The sequence below is a fragment of the Microtus ochrogaster genome, unplaced genomic scaffold, assembly GCF_000317375.1.
Source record: "Microtus ochrogaster isolate Prairie Vole_2 unplaced genomic scaffold, MicOch1.0 UNK91, whole genome shotgun sequence".
In the NCBI taxonomy this organism is placed as follows: Eukaryota; Metazoa; Chordata; class Mammalia; order Rodentia; family Cricetidae; genus Microtus; species Microtus ochrogaster.
This window is the reverse complement of record NW_004949189.1, coordinates 139575-158596: the sequence shown is the minus strand read 5'-3', so window position 1 is coordinate 158596 and position 19022 is coordinate 139575. Positions and strand designations below refer to the sequence as shown.

The window sequence follows — 19022 nt, the reverse complement described above, 5'->3', positions numbered from 1 at the left end:
CAGGACATTTTTCTTATCTATCACCATATAAAAGAATCTGTTTACATAATCCTTCCACCTAGAGTAGGCTCAGAGAAGTGCTGTCACGTCCTATTTACCTTCTTACCTAAGGGCACTTGGCCTATTAAGTTAAGTAAATCCTCAGATATTAAGTGAGAAAAACAGTTTTCTCTTGCTTCTCATCCATATATTTATTCCTCCAGCGTGGACTAGATAGAGTCTCTTGTTCATGTAAAGTGTTTTGCAAGCTGCATTCGCACATATTCATACTAGCAGGTTAACATCAGCTTCCAGAAAGACAGTGGGGCCCTAGCAAGGAAGAATCAAGAAAAAGGAATTAGTGGTGAAGAGAAAACAAACATAAAAAGCAAAAAAAGTAGACCAGGAAAAGAATGAACAGGAAATAGAAAAGAGCCCTGGAAGAGAATGGAGAGGCAGGTTTTGTGTCAAAGAAACTTCCCTGACAGCTGTTACCATAATGAGAACTGACAGCTAACTAGCAGGCCAGTCTGGTGTGATTAGGAAAATGGCATTATCTCCATCTAGTGGGGATGAAGGAATTTAAAGGAAGAGAAGAAACAGTCATTTGCCTTCCTCCATAGATTGAAAGGGGGGAGGGGAATGTATCTACAGAGATTTGCCAGGAATTTAAAACAAAGGAGCTGTTTCAGCCCACTAAATCCCCAACTTCCCAGGTGCTAAAGAGGGCCTCCTCCACTGCTCTGGTGGGGACGTCTAGAATCAAAAGTTTTTTTCTGTTCTACAGAGTGAAGATAGATCTACTCACCTCCGTCTGCGGGGAGCCTGCCGTCACAGTAGCGATGTTGCGTGAAACAGCATCTGATTCCTGAAAGTACCACTAAGACTGGGAATCTCGGGACCTAGGTTTTCTTTTCTTTTCCTTCCCTTCTGTCTTTTTCTTCTTCTTAAGAGTATTATGTAGTCCAGGCTAGCCTTCCACTTGTGATACTCCTGCACACACACACCCATATCAGGATTCAGTTCTCCATCACCCCACCCAACTGGACCTGGTTCTTTTAAGTTTCTTAATTTGGGGGGTTTGTTGTTTTGTGGTAGTCTCATATAGTCCAGGTTGGTCATTAACTTCCTATATAGCCAAGGATGGCCTTAGGTTCTTGATCCACCTGCTTGTGCCCCAAGTGCTGGGGCCACAGGTGTATCGGAGTGTCTGTCTGAATCTGGGTCTGAGATATTGTGCTTCTGCTTTTAAAAACAAATTCCATTCCTTTAGCATAAAGATTTAGTGATATTATCATCCTATAAGGGGGAAAATCTGGAGAATTTACTAAGGGTTTTGTTTGGGAGGGCTTAGGTGGGAAGGTTTCCTGGAGCTGAACCCTGGGCTTTTCATATGCTCTACTGCTGAGTTATATGCTCATTTCTAGGAAGTCAATCCTTTAGGGAAAGCAAAGTCTTAGAGAAAATTCTGAACTCTACTGTTGTGGAAACACAAAATTAAAAAAATATACAATACACGCTCATTTCATGCCACATATATCTTAAAACAATGTTCTTGCCAGCTGTGTAGCATGACCTTAATCCTAGCAATAAAATAAAAAATAATATAAAATAAATATATAAAAAATAAATAAAAAGACAAGATTCTCATGTATTGTGTAGTAGAGAATGATGCTGGCTTATTTCATGCATACTAAGCAAGCTTAACCAACTGCGCTATAAACCTAGTTTTTTCACTGAGTCATTATTATTTTTTTTGAGTCATTATTATTTATTGATTTTTTTTTTCAAGACGAGGTTTTGTTATGTAGCCCTAGTTGTCCTGGAACTAACCCTTGCAGACCAGGCTCGTCTTAAACTCAGAGGTCCACCTGCCTCTGCCTGGGATTAAAGATGTGCACCAACACCAACTGGCTTGAGTTATTGTTTTTAAAAATTATTTTATTTCATGTGTTTGAGTGTTTTGCTTTCATATGAGTATTTGCACCACATGTGTGCCAGGTGTGCCTGGCACCCAAAGAGGCCAGAAGGGAATGTTAGATCTCCTGTAACTGGAGTTAACAGTTATGAGTCACTATGTAAGTATTGGGAATTGAACCTGGGTCCTTTGGAAGTACAGTCAGTGAGCCAATGCTCTTACTGACTTATCTCTTTAGTCCCAATGTGTGCATTCTTAATAATAGGAACTTCGTTTCTTGGTAAAATTTTTTCCTTTCTGATTACAATATTAGATCTCAAAAGTCATAAAACAACAATTATCTTGTTCTATAGATTCACTGATGTCAGCAGGCTGCTTGAGATGTGGCAAAGACTGGTGATCAGCTTTTAAACCCAAACAAAACAACACAAAATTGTGTTTTGGTAAAAAGTCCTAAAGCGAAAACCTAGATGTTGCCTGGAGACTGGGCAAATACCTTTTAAAAGAAAAAAATCTCCGTTTTAAAAAAGTCTTTTTCCCTCAGAGTGAAATCACACTCAGTGGAGGTTGTTTCGGGACAAAGCTGAGTAAATAAGTATTTCTATACCATATGTTTTGCTTTGGCAGGAGAAAAGTGGGAAGGGAATCTCCGTGCCAGCGAATGCCAATATCACACCCCATCTGGGTATTTATCCACAGAATAAGGAGAAACACACAAACACTTGGCCAAAACACCTTTAATGACGGAGGGACAGATACGTGTATCCCCCACTCTGCTCTTACACACGTCTGTGTTAGGAGCTCTGGAGTCGCTACTTTAGAATCATTGTTGACATCAGCTAACAGCAAAATCCAGTCTCCCCTCAGAACTCCTGTTGCACAGGACCCTATGTTAAGAGTAAGTACTACATCTCACTACACAACAGAGAGGCAGGGAGGAACCACTTGAAGCTCATCTCTCAATGTCTGGGACTCTTGGAAGCATACAGAAAAATGAAGACATAAGCTCTGGTCCACGATCAGGCAAAGCTGGGGAGGGAAGGGGTTTTGAGAAAATGAAGGACATATAAGGGGCAAAGGGATAAAATCGGGAGTCATCTAAAACTAAAAGCACTCTAGTGCCAGGAAGTCCCCTGACCCCTGCTGCTGCTGCAACACCACCTCACCATTAGCCCAAAGGAACATCATGAATGTCACACTCAACCAGAGCTGAAGCTCCTCTCTCTTACGTGCCATCCCATTCTTCAGCAAATAGGTTCCCAGAAATCCCTGTTTCAGCAACACTCCTTCAGTTGTGATTACTTCACTAACCACCCTCACCAATAAGGCTCTTTAAAGTTAGGGACTTTATACTTTATATAGCCCATGGGAGACCTCTTGGCAAGAGAGCTGCTTGTTCGTTAGGAGGATAAATGAGAAGTTGAAGGAGTCCTTGCATCTTGACCAGCCAACCTCTTTGCCTTAATGTGACAAGTCAAGAGACATACTGAAAAAGCATCCCAATCCTTCATTCTTCTTTGCAGCACCTTCTGGAGTAGGGGGAAGGAGATAGAAGTTATAACTTGCTACTTTTCTCTGGTGTGCTTGGTAGGCACCACCTGGGTATGGGAGGCAGAAACAGGAGAGAGGCTATGTTCTCCTCTACCTTTCTGGATCATGTTGGGGTCACCTTCTCAAGCACAGTTCCTGTTCTTAATAGCAATGATGGTGCTACGGCCGAAGTGGTACCGCAGGTGAATCTAGAATTCCAGGGCTTGCTGCAGAGGCCACCTGACAGGAACAACTGTGTACCAGTTGCAGAAAGTTAAGAAACCCACCCCTCACAAGCTTCTCAAGAAGATCCAGATCACCACGGAGTAGCACTGGGCCCTCTATAGACCGTTGCCTGCCCCTTTGAGCGAAGCTGCCATTCCAAAGATGGCGGTTCTCACGTGCCTGCCAGAGGGAAAGGGAGAAGAGGAAAGGGCTCCCCTTGAGAATGAAAGCTACAGAGAATTCATTTTCCTTAGCTACAAAGAACAAAAAGGTGATACAAATTTCTTAGAGGGCATTCCCTTTTTTTGTTTGTTTTTGTTTTTGGAGACAGGATTTCTCTGTAGCTTTGGAGCTTGTCCTGGAACTCGCTCAATTTTTAAGGTCAGGGACTAGAGAGAAGCCATAGAAACATCATGTCAAAACTTGAGAAAAGGGAAGGTTAAGTCTTGAAAGTCCTTCTATGGAGCGCCCAGTTTCTGTGCCCTGGGTCATGGGGACTGGGTACAGAAAACAGGCTCATGGGATGGCAGGGTCATCTTTTCGAGGGAACGGGGAGAGCCCTGGAGAAGTGATGGAAGAGGAACAGCCAGGGACCAAGGGCAGAGTAGCAATATTCTGAGGGCCATGGGGTGCAAAGGGTGGTACCTGGTGGTGAGCCAACAGCATGTGCTTCTTGAGGGTAGGATGGTCAAGGAAGCCCTGCCTGCAGAACACACAAGTGAAGAGTGGCCCTTCCTTAGGATGGTTCTTCTGGTGCTCCTCCAGGGCTGCCTGGGCAGGAAAGGACTGGCCACACACTTCACAGGCCTTTCTGCTGCTGCCTTCTCCTGGCCCCTCCACCAAAGGGGTGCTGGTGCCCTCCCCTTCTTGGGCGAGTGCTGCAATGGGGCTTGGGGTCCCCTCCAATTTGGCCTCTTCTTCTATGCCTCCGGAAACATCACTGGTTCCCTGCTCCATGGGCTGGGGGTGATCCAGGTTGTCAGGTGGAGGTGGTGGCAGGGATTGTTGAGTGGCTTTCTCACTGCTCTCCATCTCCTTCCCCGCCGTGGGTGCCGCGCTCACTGCTCCCACTTCCTCCTCTGCCCCAGATACCTCTTCTGAGTCACCTCGCACTGATATGGCCTTCTCACCCCCACTCTCTGAGCCTCTTCCTGCTAGGGAATCTTCATCTGTCGCATCTTCCTCTTCTTCCTCATCCTCTTCCTCAGACAACTCCTCCTCCGGTGATGGTTGCTGGGGTTGATGTTGGGGGAAGCTCCCTGGTCCAGAGGCTGTAGATTGCTCAGAGCTGCTCTCCTGGGCAGCCCCCCCACCTTCAGGGACTGTGGAACCCCCGTTGGGGATTTGACCCCCCAGGTGCATCCGGACATGTTGCTGCAGAGTGACGGCGTTAGTGAACTTCTTCTGGCAGATGGGGCAGGAGTTCTGGGCCCGGGCAGCTGAACTGGTCTTGTGACCCACAAAATGTGCACGCAAATTGCCCCTTGTGGAGAAAGCTCTGCCACACACTTTACACTTGAAGGGCCGCTCGCCGCCGTGTTGTCCATAATGGAGGCGTAGAGCCCGGGGACAGCTCAGCACCCGGAGACAGATGACACACTGGTTAGGTCCTGAAGATGAGGATGAAGGTGCAGGGGTAGAAGTGGTCGGAGCTCCTGAGGCAGTAGAGGCCACAGCCACAGCTCCTTGGCGGTCAATCTTCTCTACCAGCTGCTGCAACTTTGAGGTCTCAGAAGGTGAGGCCCCCAAGGGTTCTAGCACATAGGGGAAGGGGAAACTTCCAGTTGACTTCAGGTGATTAGTAAGCAACGCCCAGCTTGGCAGTGATGTCACGAGCTTACTTAGCTGCATTCGGGTTGCTGCGCCACCGTCTGCTACTCCGGTAATGGCTGAGCCCTCACTCCCTGGAGGAGTATTTTCATCAGCTTTACTCTTGGGCTCCACGGCTTTCATGAACACAAACTTGTTGAAAGGAGGGAGCCCAGGAGCCACGGATGTGCTTGTGCCAGTGGACAGCAGTGTCAGGCTCTCTGTGGCACTGAGTGCTGTGGTGGATGCCACTAGAGGTTTGCGTTCAACTCCTCCGCCCGGCGTGGCTGCCTCCTCTTCTGCTTTTTCTGGCGGCACAGACATTCCATAAGGCAGCCCACTGCTGGTGATAACGTAGTCTAGGTGCTCTGGCACGGGATGTGGATTCATTTGCACATGTGGGTACTTCTCACGATGCCGGTGGAAATGTACTTTGAGGTTGCCCCGAGTAGTGAAGCGATTACCACAGACGTTGCATTTATAGGGCCTCTCTCCAGTGTGGGAACGAAGATGGATCTGCAGGGCGCTATCACTGCCAAATACTTTGGCACAAAAGCGGCATTTGTGCCTTCCACCAGGCTTTTCCAAGGAACTGATTATTTCCCCATAGCCCAGCTCACCACTTCCATTCTTTGGCTTCAGGAGCCCTGGGGAGGCCGCAGCCTCAAGACCCCTTGCTGCCCCAAGACACTGAGCTGCCAGGAGTCCTGTGGTGCCTGGGAATGCCAGATGAGGTGAGGCAATCAGCTGATCTGTGCTGCCTGATAGGGCGGGGGAGGGGGCAGGGGTAGGTTTGTGGCTTCGCCCTACCCCTCCGACAGAGAAGGGATGCTGCGATCCCATCGGGTGGTAAAGGTGGAAGAAAGCCTGCTTAGGGGGTTCTGCCCCTGAAGAGGAGGAAGAGGAGGACGAAGGTGCCAGTGTCTTACCAGTTTGGACAGGTTTGATGGGACTGAAGAGGGGCAGGAGGGGCTTGGTGGAGGAGGCGGTCCCTGTCCCAGGTAGCTCTGAGGGACTGGTAGGGGCACCCACCGTCTGCCCTAAGGAGCCAAGAAGCAGCACCTGGCGGCAGATTTGTTCCGTCATCTGCATCTGATGGATCTGGCGCTGCTGCAGCACCCGCAGCTCTTCCAAGATCAAAGGGATGTTCAAGTGGCCACTGCCTACACCTGAAGGTGGAGGGGGAGGTGGTGGAGGAGGGGGTGCAGGGGTAGATTCTGGAGGTAATGGGGTTGCTCCCAGCTTGGGACTGGCCAAGATCAGGCCCCCACCTCCCCCAGTCGCTGTACCTGTGGCAGCGACCAGGAAATGCCCAGAAGACTCCTCTCCTCTCCGCTCTGGCCCCCAGGTAGGATCAGGGGGCCCAGAAGACCCAGAATCTGGGGCATTACTGTGCTCTGTGTCCATGACCTGGGGCCTACTGTGGCCCTCTGGCCGGGGTGCAGAGGAGGCTGAAGAATTGCTGGGGTTCTCCTGGCCCCCAATTATCACCATTACGGGTGGGTCAGTACAACATGCATTCTGGTGAGCGAGGAATTCGGTCGGGTCAGAGAATTGTGCGCAGCATTTGGTACAGACTTGGGGGTGGTCCTCCTCGCTAGCATCACCTAGGGGGAAGACAAGGAGAGAGTGTGGGTAATGCGGTTTTGTTGGGTAACGGAAGCTATAAAGAACGGGCAACCCAGGAACCGCAGGTTAGGGTGGGAAGGAAGCTAGCGCTCGGACTGGACCCGACCCGCGTTGCTCCCGGACACCCAGCAAAAGGGGGAGGGGGGACAGAGCGCGCACACTCCGAGCCTCCTCCGTCACCCCTCCCCCTCCCCTGGCCCAGAAAGAGTGGGAATGGATGTGAGAACGGGGGCCTATGTGTAGAATCACACGTTTTATCCGTCCACTTAAAGTCCTTACACGCAAGCGTCCCCTCAGCCCCCATCTCTGCCCAAGCCTGGCCCTACCGCACCTCCGCGCTCCGCAGGCTCCCCGCAGGGCCCCCCGAGTCGAGAGCTGCTCCCGGTTTCCTGCGCCATGGCCGTGGGGAAGTGGACAGCGGGATGGGGTAGGACACAATGGGTATCCGGTCTGGGGAGGCGTCGGTGACCGCCGGCGCTGCGGCAGTCTCTGCGCCCAGCGGCCCAGACTGCGGAGGAGATCGGCGGTGGCGGGGGCAGGGAACAGCGGCAGAGGGGGAGGGGAGCGAGAAGGCGCAGAGGAGGGGAGGAGCTGGAGCCCGAACGCTGGTAGAGGGGAGCTGGGGGAGGAGGAACTGCCAGGGAGGAGGCAAGAGCAGAGAGTGTGTCCAGGGGGCGAGCTAGGGAGCTTTACCCAGGCTCTGGGACAGGTGCTGTGACGCACCTTGGGGGCCCACTGTGCCCTATCCTTGCCAGTTCCCCACCCTAGATGTCTTTATCCTAGCTGCTCCCACCGGGTCAGCCCCAAGCACTCAGTGGGAAACATTGCCCGCTCAATAGATTAAGGCGACAGGCTTCAGTAATTTTTCTTCGGATAAAGGATCTGCTGAGCTTGGAAAAACGTGGATTCCAAAGGGTGGTCGGCCGGCCTCAGAGGTCGGAGGACAAAAGTGGGAGGAGCCACCCCAAAACCCACCCCCTTACCAACGCACACATCACAGAAAGATCTCAAGTTTTATTTTCATCCCTGCTCCCATCCTATCCTCATCCTTCTTAAAAAAGAAGTTCCTCAGGGGGGCGATTGCAAGATTTCCAAGAAAGTAATTTGAGGACCCCTTCTTGAGGAACACTAAGCCCTTCTCCCAGAATAACAGGTCAACACAAGCTAGTCCTCAGGCCACCGGCCCTATACCAAAAGCATTGAGTTCGTACTTAAAAGAAACCCTCTCCTGCTCCGTACCCTCTTCTCTACTGCCCACTCCCCCTCCCTACCCCCTGCTACCGGTCCCTAACACGGACAATTAAAGACATTAGCTTGCAAAAGCCTATGGAGGTCCTTCCAGCTCCAACCTTGGGGGAGGGGAGCTCCTCCTGAAACAATGAGGAGGATGCGGAATGGGCTTTCACAATCAGCCGCTAGTCCAAAGCCCCTAACATCCCCAATTAGATCTGAATTCCTAGACAAGGCTGGCACCTCCTCACCTCCACCGGGGAAAACGGGGATACGGTGCCTCAGACCAGGTACTTTTCTTCCTTGAAATGAGATTTAAAGAGTCCCTCATTTCCTAAAATCCTTTATTTTTACATGTAAAAAGTGAGCTCTGGTCTTGGATTTGTGGTTTGGTGGAAGTGGTCAAAAACTCATATTGTCCTTTTATTTATTTTTGTATATTTTGAACCATGTTCTTACTATGTAGCTCAGGCTGGCTGTGTGGCTGAGTCTAGTAAGAAGCCCCCTAAGTCTCCTGTTTCTTCCTCAAATGCTGGGGTCACATTCTTGCTCATACCCCCCCCAACACACACACACACACACACACACACACACACACACGCACACGGTTTCTTTGTATAGCAGCCTGGGTTGCACTGAAACTCACCCTGTAGCCCAGGTTGGCCTTGAACTCACAGAGCCTCTGCCTCCCAAGCACTGGGGTTAAAGTCGTGTGCCACCAAATATGCCACCATCTCCCTTTTTTATAAAGAGACAATATTTTATGTATACGATCTTTATCAGAGGAATATTTTGAAAGCAGAAAAATTGAAAACCATTTTTTGTTGCCCTTTTTTTAAAATTGTGCATGTTACTAGAAACAAGCCTTGTGCCAAGTGTCTCACTGCTGAGCTGTATGCCCGCTATAAAATGCTAGAAATAGTATTAACATATATAGGAATTTCCATAAAAAAAGAATATAAATGAGGAACTTTTTAAAGTTTAAAGAGCCTTAAATATTATGGAATAGGGGTTTATATTTTTAATAATATGATTACCTAAAATAAACACACACTAAAATAACATCCTTTTGTTTGTTGGTTGGTTGCTTTTTTTTTCTTTTTTATAGAATCTTCTCTAGCCTAGACTGGCCTCAAACTCATTTATGGCTAAGACAGACTTTGGTCCACTACACCCCTGCATGATTGAGCTACGTGCTTAGCCCTCATCCCTCAATCTTGTTAACTTCTCTGCAATATCATTGACATGTCTAAGTTAGAGTCTATTTTGGGGGTGAGGGGATGGGAGGGTGGGAAGGTCAGGTGAACCAAAATCAAATCTTAGTAAATCTAATCAAAATTTTAGCAAGTAGTTTGAGAGTGGTGGCACTCAGGAGGCAGAGGCAGGCGGATCTCTGTGAATCCAAGACTGACCTAGTCTCAGTATCTACATAGGGAGCTCTTTAGGTTATACAGCGAGACCCTGTCAAAAAAGAAAAAAGTAAATACTGCCTTTATAAATTGAAAACAATTTACAGGGTGATGTTTTAAAACTTCAGATAATCTCAGTAATTTTAGCCTTGTGAAGGTGAGAAACGGGTGAGACCTGGCCTTTGCAGATGAAGAAGGTGTCTGTTTCAGTTCGTCTTAGACACAGGTAAGTGAAGAATGCTTTAGTTTTACAGATAAGGAAACTGAAGATGGCAGAGGTTAAGTGACTTTTCCAAGTTCACAGAGTAATTCAGCGGAGCAGCATTCAGATCTTTGGCTTCTGACCAGCGCTCCTCAGGCACATCCTAAGGCTGGAGAAAGAGGCCCTCGGGGCGGAGAGAAGAATCAGATGGTGACTTTCTACCTAGCATTTGGTAATTAGCCCCGAACATTTGATATCCCATTGCTGTTCAGTGAAGTCCTTTCCTTTTCTTCTCCTGGGAAACAGTGTCCCCTTTCTTGCTTTTTAATGAAACGTGCTTTCTGCAATGTCATCTGATCTACGCTCTCAAGGTAAATTTCACCTGATGAAAGGTGATGTATCAACAGCCACCTGTAGGAGGAACTGTCTACTGCTCAGTGCCATTTACACTCCATGCCTAACCTGAAAAAGGGAGCAAGATTCTTATGCAAACAAAACTAAAGTCATCCAGCACAGGGGCGGGCTAAACTGGTAATGGTTTACCTAGAGAGCAGAAAGTACGAAACGAGATGCAGTCTGTGATGGCTAGACCTGCTTTTTCAAATTTACAAAGAGCTTAAATGACGAAAAAATAAAAATAAAAAGCAAACCAAAGCTGGATGTGGTGGTTGGTGCACCCCTGCCCTTGGGGAGCAGGGGCAGACGGATATCTGAGTTCGAGGCCACCCTGGTCTACAGCAGAAGTGCCAGGATAGCTAGGGCTTTTCACAGAGAAAACCAAAAATAAATAAAACAAGATTTGAAAATAAATAAATAAAAACAATAAACACACAAAATAAAATAAAGAACTGAATAGCTTTTCTTCTAAACCCGGTGCCCGGGGTGGGGGTGTAGTTCAGTTGGTAGGTAGGGAGCACGCCAAGCAGGAACAAAGCCCTGGGTTCAATCCCCGACATAAACCAAGCACACACCTGTACTTCTAGCACTCTGGATCATACAGTTGGATCAGAAGTTCAAGATTATCCTCACTGACCCCATCACAAGCTGATGGCTAACCTGAACTATATTTATTTATTTATTATGTATACAATATTCTATCTGTGTGTGCCTGCAGGCCAGAAGAGGGCACCAGACTTTATTACAGATAGTTGTGAGCCACCATGTGGTTGCTGGGAATTGAACTCAGGACCTTTGGAAGAGCAGGCAATTCTCTTAACCACTGAGCCATCTCTCCAGCCCTAACCTGAACTATTTAAGACACAATGTGGAAAGTAGACAAAAACCTGACCCGGGTGGTGGTGGCGCATGCCTCTAATCCCAGCAACAGGGAGGCAGAGGCAGGCAGATCTTTGTGAGTCCAAGGCTAGCCTGGTCTACAGAGTGAGTTCTAGGATAGACAGGGAAACCCTGTGTCAAAAAGTAAAACAAAACAAAACAACACAAAATAAAACGAAAACAAAAACCTGGTGCCCTGGCAAACTGCTTCAGGGTTGGGAGAGAAGGGTTGGCTGAGCAGCAGAGCTGTGGATCTAAATAGGAACTTTCAGCCTTTACTATGCTAGGATTACCTTTAGAGCTTAGGACATAGTAATGGCTTAGGCTGGGGCCATAACTCCACATTAGTGCACAACCCTAGACCTCAGGAAGCTTTGAGTTCCAGCACAAACACTGGGAAAAAAAAGCAATCTCAAGGCTAACATAAATTTAAAAATTCTAAGGGTGGGATCCTAGCATCATTATCATCATCATTATTATTTTGATAGAGTCTCACTATGTAGCTCTGGCTGGTCTGGAACTTGCTATGGAGGCCAGACTCAAGAGATCAGTCTGTTCTGACTCCCTGGTGCAGAGATTAGAGGTGTGCACCACCATGCCAGCTCTCCATTCTGACTCCTTGGTGCAGAGATTAGAGATATGCACTGCCATGCCCAGCTCAAGCATTGTGTTTTTATGAAGCCCCTCACTTATTCTATTGTCCAGCAAAAGGCTGGGAATGTCGCTTCCAGGGGTAGAACACTTACCTATCATGACTTGAGGCTCTGGGTTTAGTTCCAGTGAACACAGGCATGTGGACACACCCGAACTGGGCGTTTTGGCGTACGCCTGTTATTCCAGGATTTGGCCATGCCACTACTTAATTTCTGCACTCTTGATACACATTGTGGACATAAAATTATATGTCGAAACTAAGGTCTGATGATGATGTCCAGTGGCAGAAGGTTACCGGCCCATGGGCCTTGAGTTCAGTCCCCAGCACACACGTATAATCCCTCCCCACGACACACACAAAAGACAAGTACCCCAATAACAGAGCTGAGAGGACTGCTCTCTTCTAACCGTCCCTATTCCTCACAACTCCTACCTCAACTGAATCATTACTGATTGGCAGCCTTCAGAAATATAAATAGATTTTGTGACTGTTGCCAGGGTCACTTTTTTAAAAATGTCCCATTTTCTCTCTCAGTCTTCTCTAGTAAGTCATACACATATTTCTTTGCCAAATCAAACTACTATACTAAAACCTATGGATGCACCCATGGCCTGGTCCAGATGGTACACAGAGGAAGAGGGACTCGGACACCAGGTAACAAGTGAGAAAGACATTTGCATCAGAACATGAACATCTTCAAAACTCCCACCAAGTCTCAATGCACGCTTTTCTGAAATCAAGGAGTGCAGCACAACACGGAATTTAAACACTGTTTTGGAGTTCAAAGTCATTTTAGAGATCTGACCCTTCATTGAGCACAAAAGCAAAACAAAGCAGTTGAAGTCTCAGTTTTGATATTTTTCTCCTCTTTTTTTTGTGGGGGAGGGGATTGAGATGGGGTCTTACTATGTAGTTCTGTTTGGCTTGAAACTCATTGTGTAGACCAGGCTACCCTGAACTCACAGAGATCTACTTGCCTTTTTCTCCTGAGTGCAAGGTGCAAGGATTAAAACTGTGTGCAGCCACATTCAACTAATTTGGGGAAAGTTTCTTTATATTTCTTTTCTTTTTTCTCTTTCTTCCTTCCTTTCTTTCTTTCTTTCTTTCTTTCTTTCTTTCTTTCTTTCTTTCTTTCCTTTTCTTCTCCCCCCCTCTCTCTTTTGTTTTTTTGAGACAAGTTTTCCAAGTAGCCCTGGCTGTCTTGGAACTAGCTCTGTAGACCAGGTTGCCTTTGTATCCTGAGTGCTGGTATTAAAGACATGCACCATCACGTCTGGCTCAGGGAAAGCTTCTTCTCTGGCTATGACTTCTCTTTTGTGAAAATGGAAGTAAGGAGTACAGAGGTATAAGAGATGGTATATCTTATCTTATCAGATAAGAGCACTGCTGTTCTTGTAGAGGACCAAGATTTGGTCCCCAGAACTCACATGGCAGCTCACAACTGGATGTAACTTCAGTTCTAAAGGACCTGACACCCTCTTCTAGTCCCTATGAGCACCAAGCACACACATGGTATACTGACATACATGCAGGCAAAACACCAATACACAGAAATAAAGTAAATATATCTAAAATAATAATAATAAAACAAAACGCAAAACAGGATGAGAGGGAAGTTTCTCTACCTTGAAATCTTAGGAAATAAAGATTTTGTTTCTTTAAGAATTTGTACCAGGGTTGAAGTCCAGAATAGTTTGAAAACCCTGCTTGCTCTGCTGGATGGTGGTAATGCACACCTTTAATCTCAGCACTCGGGAGGCAGAGGCAGGCAGATCTCTGAGTTCGGCATCTACAGAGTGAATTCTGGGACAGCCAGGATTACTTAGAGACACACTGTCTCAAAAAACAAACAAACAAACAAACAAAAAACCAAACCAACTAAAAAAAACACAAAACAACAACAACAAAAAGAAAGGAAGGAAGGAAGGAAGAAAAGAAGGAAGAAAGGAAGGAAGGAAGAAAAGAAGGAAGAAAGGAAGGGAGGAAAGAAGAAAGGAAGGGAGGAAAAAGAAAGGAAGAAAACAAGACTGGGTTTTCTTCTTCCTTATCTCATGCTGTAGCCAAAGCTGACTCAGCCTCTCTCTCCTTTACCTCTGTGCCACCCCCACCCATTCTGTTTTGCTGGTCTAGAATTGCTCAGGCTGGCCTTGAACTCATGGTCATCCTGCTTCAGCCACAGCACAGACTTCTAAAATACTTTCTGTTCTCTTAGAGATATATTCTTCCTGACTCCCCACTCATCTCAAGGGGTTCAGAAGCCTGAGAGCTCAGCTCTGTACTTTCTTGGGTAGGGTGCCTTCCTTGCCTTTGCTGTTCTTGCTGTCTGCCAACTCCTTTCTCCCCGCCAAGGTCTGCTTGGCTGTTGTCCTGGTTTCTCCTCACTAAATATCTGGGTTTCTGATCATTTCCTTTGTTTCCCAGATGTACCAGTTAGCATTTCCTCCAGGATACCCCTGAGTTCTCTAGTTTGGATATCTAGACTCTGTAGGGGAAGAGGTTATTTTCTTTATCTAGAGTTTTAAAGTAAATTTACTATTTCCTGCCCATCACTTATGTGCAGTAAATATTCTGTTAGGTTTAGTGTTCTAGTATATATGCATAACAGTGGAAAAATTACAGTTATGAAGTAGGAACAAAAATAATTTTTTTTTTGAGACAGGGTTTTTCTTTAGCTTTGGAACCTGTCCTGAAACTCATTCTGTAGACCAGGCTGGCCTCGAACTCACAGAGATCTACTTGCCTCTGCCTCCTGAGTGCTGGGTTAAAGGCGTGAGCCACCACTACTCGGCCACAAAAATAATTTTATGGTTGGGAGCCACTACATCATGAGGAACTATGCTAAAGGGTTGCAGCATCAGGAGGTTGAGAACCCCTGCCACGGACAGTGTGGTGAAGCCGGCGCTGTCCTCCCGCTTACAGCAGACTGACAGGCATTTCAAATGCTTTCCTGTGCCGTATTAGTTTTTGCCTTTCATAGCTCAAATGCAAAGTCCTAATTTTCTTGCTTCTACTCGGTGTAAACCTTTATGGGTCCTGAAGGAAAGGACTTACAGCAACATCATCACACTCTTGGGTGTTCAGAGCCCCAAGAGGGAGCTGTACCCTAAAAGGCTTGAGAAGACAACCCTGGCAGCCGCTTTTGACTCTACAGAAGCCCTTCCCTCTGCCATGGCTTAGGGAATGAGTGAGCAGATGGGAGGAAGGAGAGAAGAAGATGCCTCTTGGGGGCTGGGGGTGGTGTTCAGCTGAGTTCCAGGATTGAACCAGCAGGGAAGCAGGGCTGTGAGGGAGCTCTGGGGCTCTAGGGGAAACCTCCTATAGAGCACAAGGAGGAAACATCCGGCCTCCAGCAGCATTAAGGAGGCTTAATGCGTCTCACGAGGGAGGGATGCCAGCACCGTAGAACCTCTAAATATGGGCACAGTGGGATTTTAGCCAAGCATCGGCTTGGGGAAGATGTGCTCTACCCCAAACTTAACTTGTTTCTTAAGGTTTTATTGTACATATTGCACTGACAAGACTTAAAGCCATTTTTGTACAAGTGGAAAGACAAGTTCAATCCGTGATTGGTTCTAGTCACCACAGATACACTCTCCCAGGGCCTCTCACGTTCCCTAAAGAAATGCTGAAGCTGCCCAGAGGTTCCTCAGTGACCGCTGCCCTCACATATGGTAATGGTGATAGTTCTTTCCATGAAGTACTGATGGTAGGTGTCACTAGGAAATGTGATTTCTGCTGGTTATTTCCCCAAAGGACTTACACAAGTTACTAAGGTAGCTATTATACCTGTCAATCTGTATAACAGATGAGGAAACTGAGGCACAGAGAAGCTAAGTAAGCCAATCAAGCTTACATAGGTAGCCAAGAGGGGGGAATCAAAGTTTGTCCAAAAGCTAGTCCTAAAAAATACAGCTTTGGAACCCTTATGGCTAATCTTACGGTATATTTTTGGGCATATCAAATGTTCGCTAAGCAACTGATTAGTCCAGAAGTTGGGCTTCCAGACTTCCACCTTGTGATCACATGTAGCCATTTCCTGGTCCCAGCTCATCCTGAGAGAGTGAGTACCACCAGCCTTAGATAGGGACAAGCACCTGGATTCCTGAGCTTTTGTGCTGACTCTGTCCTATCATGGCCTTCCACAGGCTGGAGGGTTTTAAGAATGCACTGACTTACCCACCCAGCTGTGCTGCTGCGTGCCTGCAATCAGCACACAGAAGGCAGAGGCAGGATGATCGGGACCTTAAAGCCAGCTTGGCTACATTGCTTGTTCTCTTCTCCCACAGGAGATTTGTTGGTTAAAAACAAAAAAAAAAACAAAAAAAAAAAAACAGAAAAAAACATGGATTGCACCATGGCGCACACTTGTTCAGAAGCCTGAGCCAGGAGAATTGCCAAAAGTTCCAGGCCAGCCTGGGCTCTGGAGTGACTTCAGGGCTGGTCTGAGCTACATAAGGAGATTGTCTCAAAAACCAAAAGTAATGAACTGGCAAGATCCCTATTCAGTGATAGCATATACTAACAGGTATGCTAACTTGCACACAGGTATTATCTTTGCCTCCCTTAAAACACAAACCTGAGCGTGGGGTTGAGTCCCAGCCTCTCCTCTAGCTAGCCTGCATTCTGACGACTTTAGCTCTCTCCCTCAGGGAGCTCTAGTCTGGTCTCAGCTCAGCCCAACAATGAGAAACTTTATTCTCTTCTCCCTCAGGGGAACCTTCACGTTTATCCAATTCATTCCCTTGCAACCCAACTCTCCAGAAAGAAGAGGGGGAAATCCCATCCCTAAGAGACGGGTCTTCAGGTCTGAGGACGTTACTTAGCAACGGCACAAAGACCAGTGAGCAAAGAAGGACTTGGAGAGAAACTCTTGGGTACGGAGACAGAGCCAGTTTGAAAACTCCATTTCATCCAGAGAAAAGCAAGAAAAACACAAACAGATACCAAGGGGGGCATCTCCCTTCTACAGCTCATCTCACAGCCTGAAGTCTGCAGTCCTTTACATCCCCAGTGACCAAATTCTGCTCAGGTTTGGCTCATGGCCGAGGTGCCCTCCATTGCCCTGGCCTGGACCAAGCAGGTTTTGACTCAACCCTCCCATCCCCGCTCCCGTCCCCAGCACCCACCGTTCTCAGATGCGCTGGGACCTCCGCAGCAGTCGGAGATTAACTGCTGGGGTCTCCGCTGCTTTCGCCGAGACATTCCCGAGTAGAGAGCGGTAGGAGAGGGAGGGCACCACGCACTGAGTTTAACTGGGTGACCTGGTCGGATCACCCTCTCTGGTCTGAGGCCAACGACTGTCTGTCCCCCAGTGCAAATCACTGTGAAGCAGAGGAATTCTCCCTTCCCAGAGACGGGCGGACTAGCGTGAGCCCTTCCCGACGCCCTTTCTCTCTCAGTCTCTCAAGTCTAAAGAAGAGACGCCCCCTCTTTTCCCCTTCAGCTTCTTCTCAACGCTCCTGCAGCTCCTATTGTAAAAGCAAAAATCCTAATCTTTCCACACACTCTTTTCTTTTGTACTGCGGAGGAAAGGATTTAACCCTCTCCTCCCTGCCAGGACTCTGCGGGCCTCCCTGGGACTGCCCGTGGCTTGTTTTTTTTTTTTTTTTTTTTTTTTTAACTTTTCTCCCAAGATCTTTGCAAGAGCTTTTTGATTTTCCCATAATTGTGCCCCTGTGTTTGATGATGCTCAGCTTCTGGGTTATAAACTTTAATACAAACTTTCTCGTATATTTTGAATTTTAGGTCAAGAAGTCAGAGATTGTCAGGTGAAAATGGGAATACAAAAGATTTGGTAGATGGTGTGAAAATAGATGTTATAATAATCATGTAGTTGTAGCTTTGATAATTTGTTCAGATTTTCATTTATATGATGTATTTTAGTATTACAACTCTTGAGATTAGCTCAGTGGGTTTTCTTTTTAATTTTTAATTAAAAAGTCGTTATTGAGCCAGACAGTGGTAGCACAAGCCTTTAATTCCAGCATCTGTGAGTTTAAGGCCAACCTGGTCTACAAAGAGAGTTCCAAGACAGCCAGGGCTACACAGAGAGAAGCCCTGTCTCGAAAACAAGCAAACAAACAAGTTATTATTGTGTATGTGTGCATGACACATGTATGATCCTGACAGGACACGAATGTGGAGATCAAAGGACAACTTTGGGGATCTTTGCACCTGTACGTGGAATTTGGGGATCCAGCAAGGACCGTGTCCTTCCACAGCAGTTTTATTTTTCCTGTCCCCTCCCCCTTACTTGTAGCTTTGGCTGGCTTGGAACTCACTGTGTAGACAGGTTAGCTTCACATCTAAGAAGATCTGCTTGCCTCTGCCACCTAAGTGCTGGGATTGCAGGTGTGCCACCATATACTACACCCACATCCGGTTTTATAAAGCTACTATGTACAGGAAATCCCGATTACAGATAAATCAGAAGGCACATGGAGGTTAGGTAACCTGCCCAAGAGACCCAGGGCATATTTTATGTTGGCAAGACAGTGAGTATGAAAAATAAAAGTGATACATCTGAAAGAATTTTATTTAAAGTAGCACCACAGGCGGCTGTCTTTCCTGGTCCTGCCCAGGTCTTGCAGGGGAAAGGGTGTCTATGAGAGCACAGCAGATGAGTTCTTTCTGCGCTTCAGAGTAAAAGCCAAAAGGAGGCTCTAGTCAATCTCTGAATTTTCTGTGGTGTGTTCCCAGGCAGAAATAACTGTGGCTGGGCAGTAGTGGCTCACACCTTTAATCCCAGCACTCAGGAGGCAGAGATACCTGAGTTTGAGGCAGTTCCAGGATGGCCAGAGCTACCCAGAGAAACTGGGAAGGATTCTGTGTAAAGGACTTTCTTGTGGCTAGCAGTCGGGCTGTGTACTTGCCTAGGATGGTGAATGGCTCTGCTTTAATCCCCATCACCAAAGGGGAAAGGCACAAAGGGAATTCATCCAGCTGGGCACGCTGCTGCCCACCTGCCTTCCTAACACTCAGGAAGCAGAGACAGGATTATCATAAATTTAGGGCCAACAGCGGCTGCACACAGAGATGCTGAGTCAGTAAAAAACAAACAAATGACATGCACTATTTTTTATTTATTCATCTATTTTATTTGTTTATTTGTTTGTTGCTCTATAGTCCAGACTAGCTGGAAGGTATACAGTCCAGACTAGC

At 47.0% G+C, this 19022-nt stretch overlaps 1 protein-coding gene across 2 annotated transcripts; it reads right to left on the bottom strand.

The window, feature by feature from the left end:
- Positions 1-2624: 2624 nt before the first annotated feature.
- Positions 2625-17245, bottom strand: Sall2 (spalt like transcription factor 2). Of its 2 annotated transcripts, none has more exons than XM_005370960.3 (2): positions 16988-17245; positions 2625-7068 (listed from the first exon to the last, which is right to left on the bottom strand). In XM_005370960.3, exons 1-2 carry the CDS (start codon positions 17061-17063, stop codon positions 4169-4171), a joined length of 2976 nt encoding a protein of 991 aa, XP_005371017.1. In that variant the 5' UTR covers positions 17064-17245; the 3' UTR covers positions 2625-4168. The 2 variants fall into 2 exon arrangements, with proteins under 2 accessions (XP_005371017.1, XP_005371018.1); XM_005370961.3 differs by lacking the exon at positions 16988-17245 and adding an exon at positions 7422-8195.
- Between the last annotated feature and the right edge of the window lie 1777 nt (positions 17246-19022).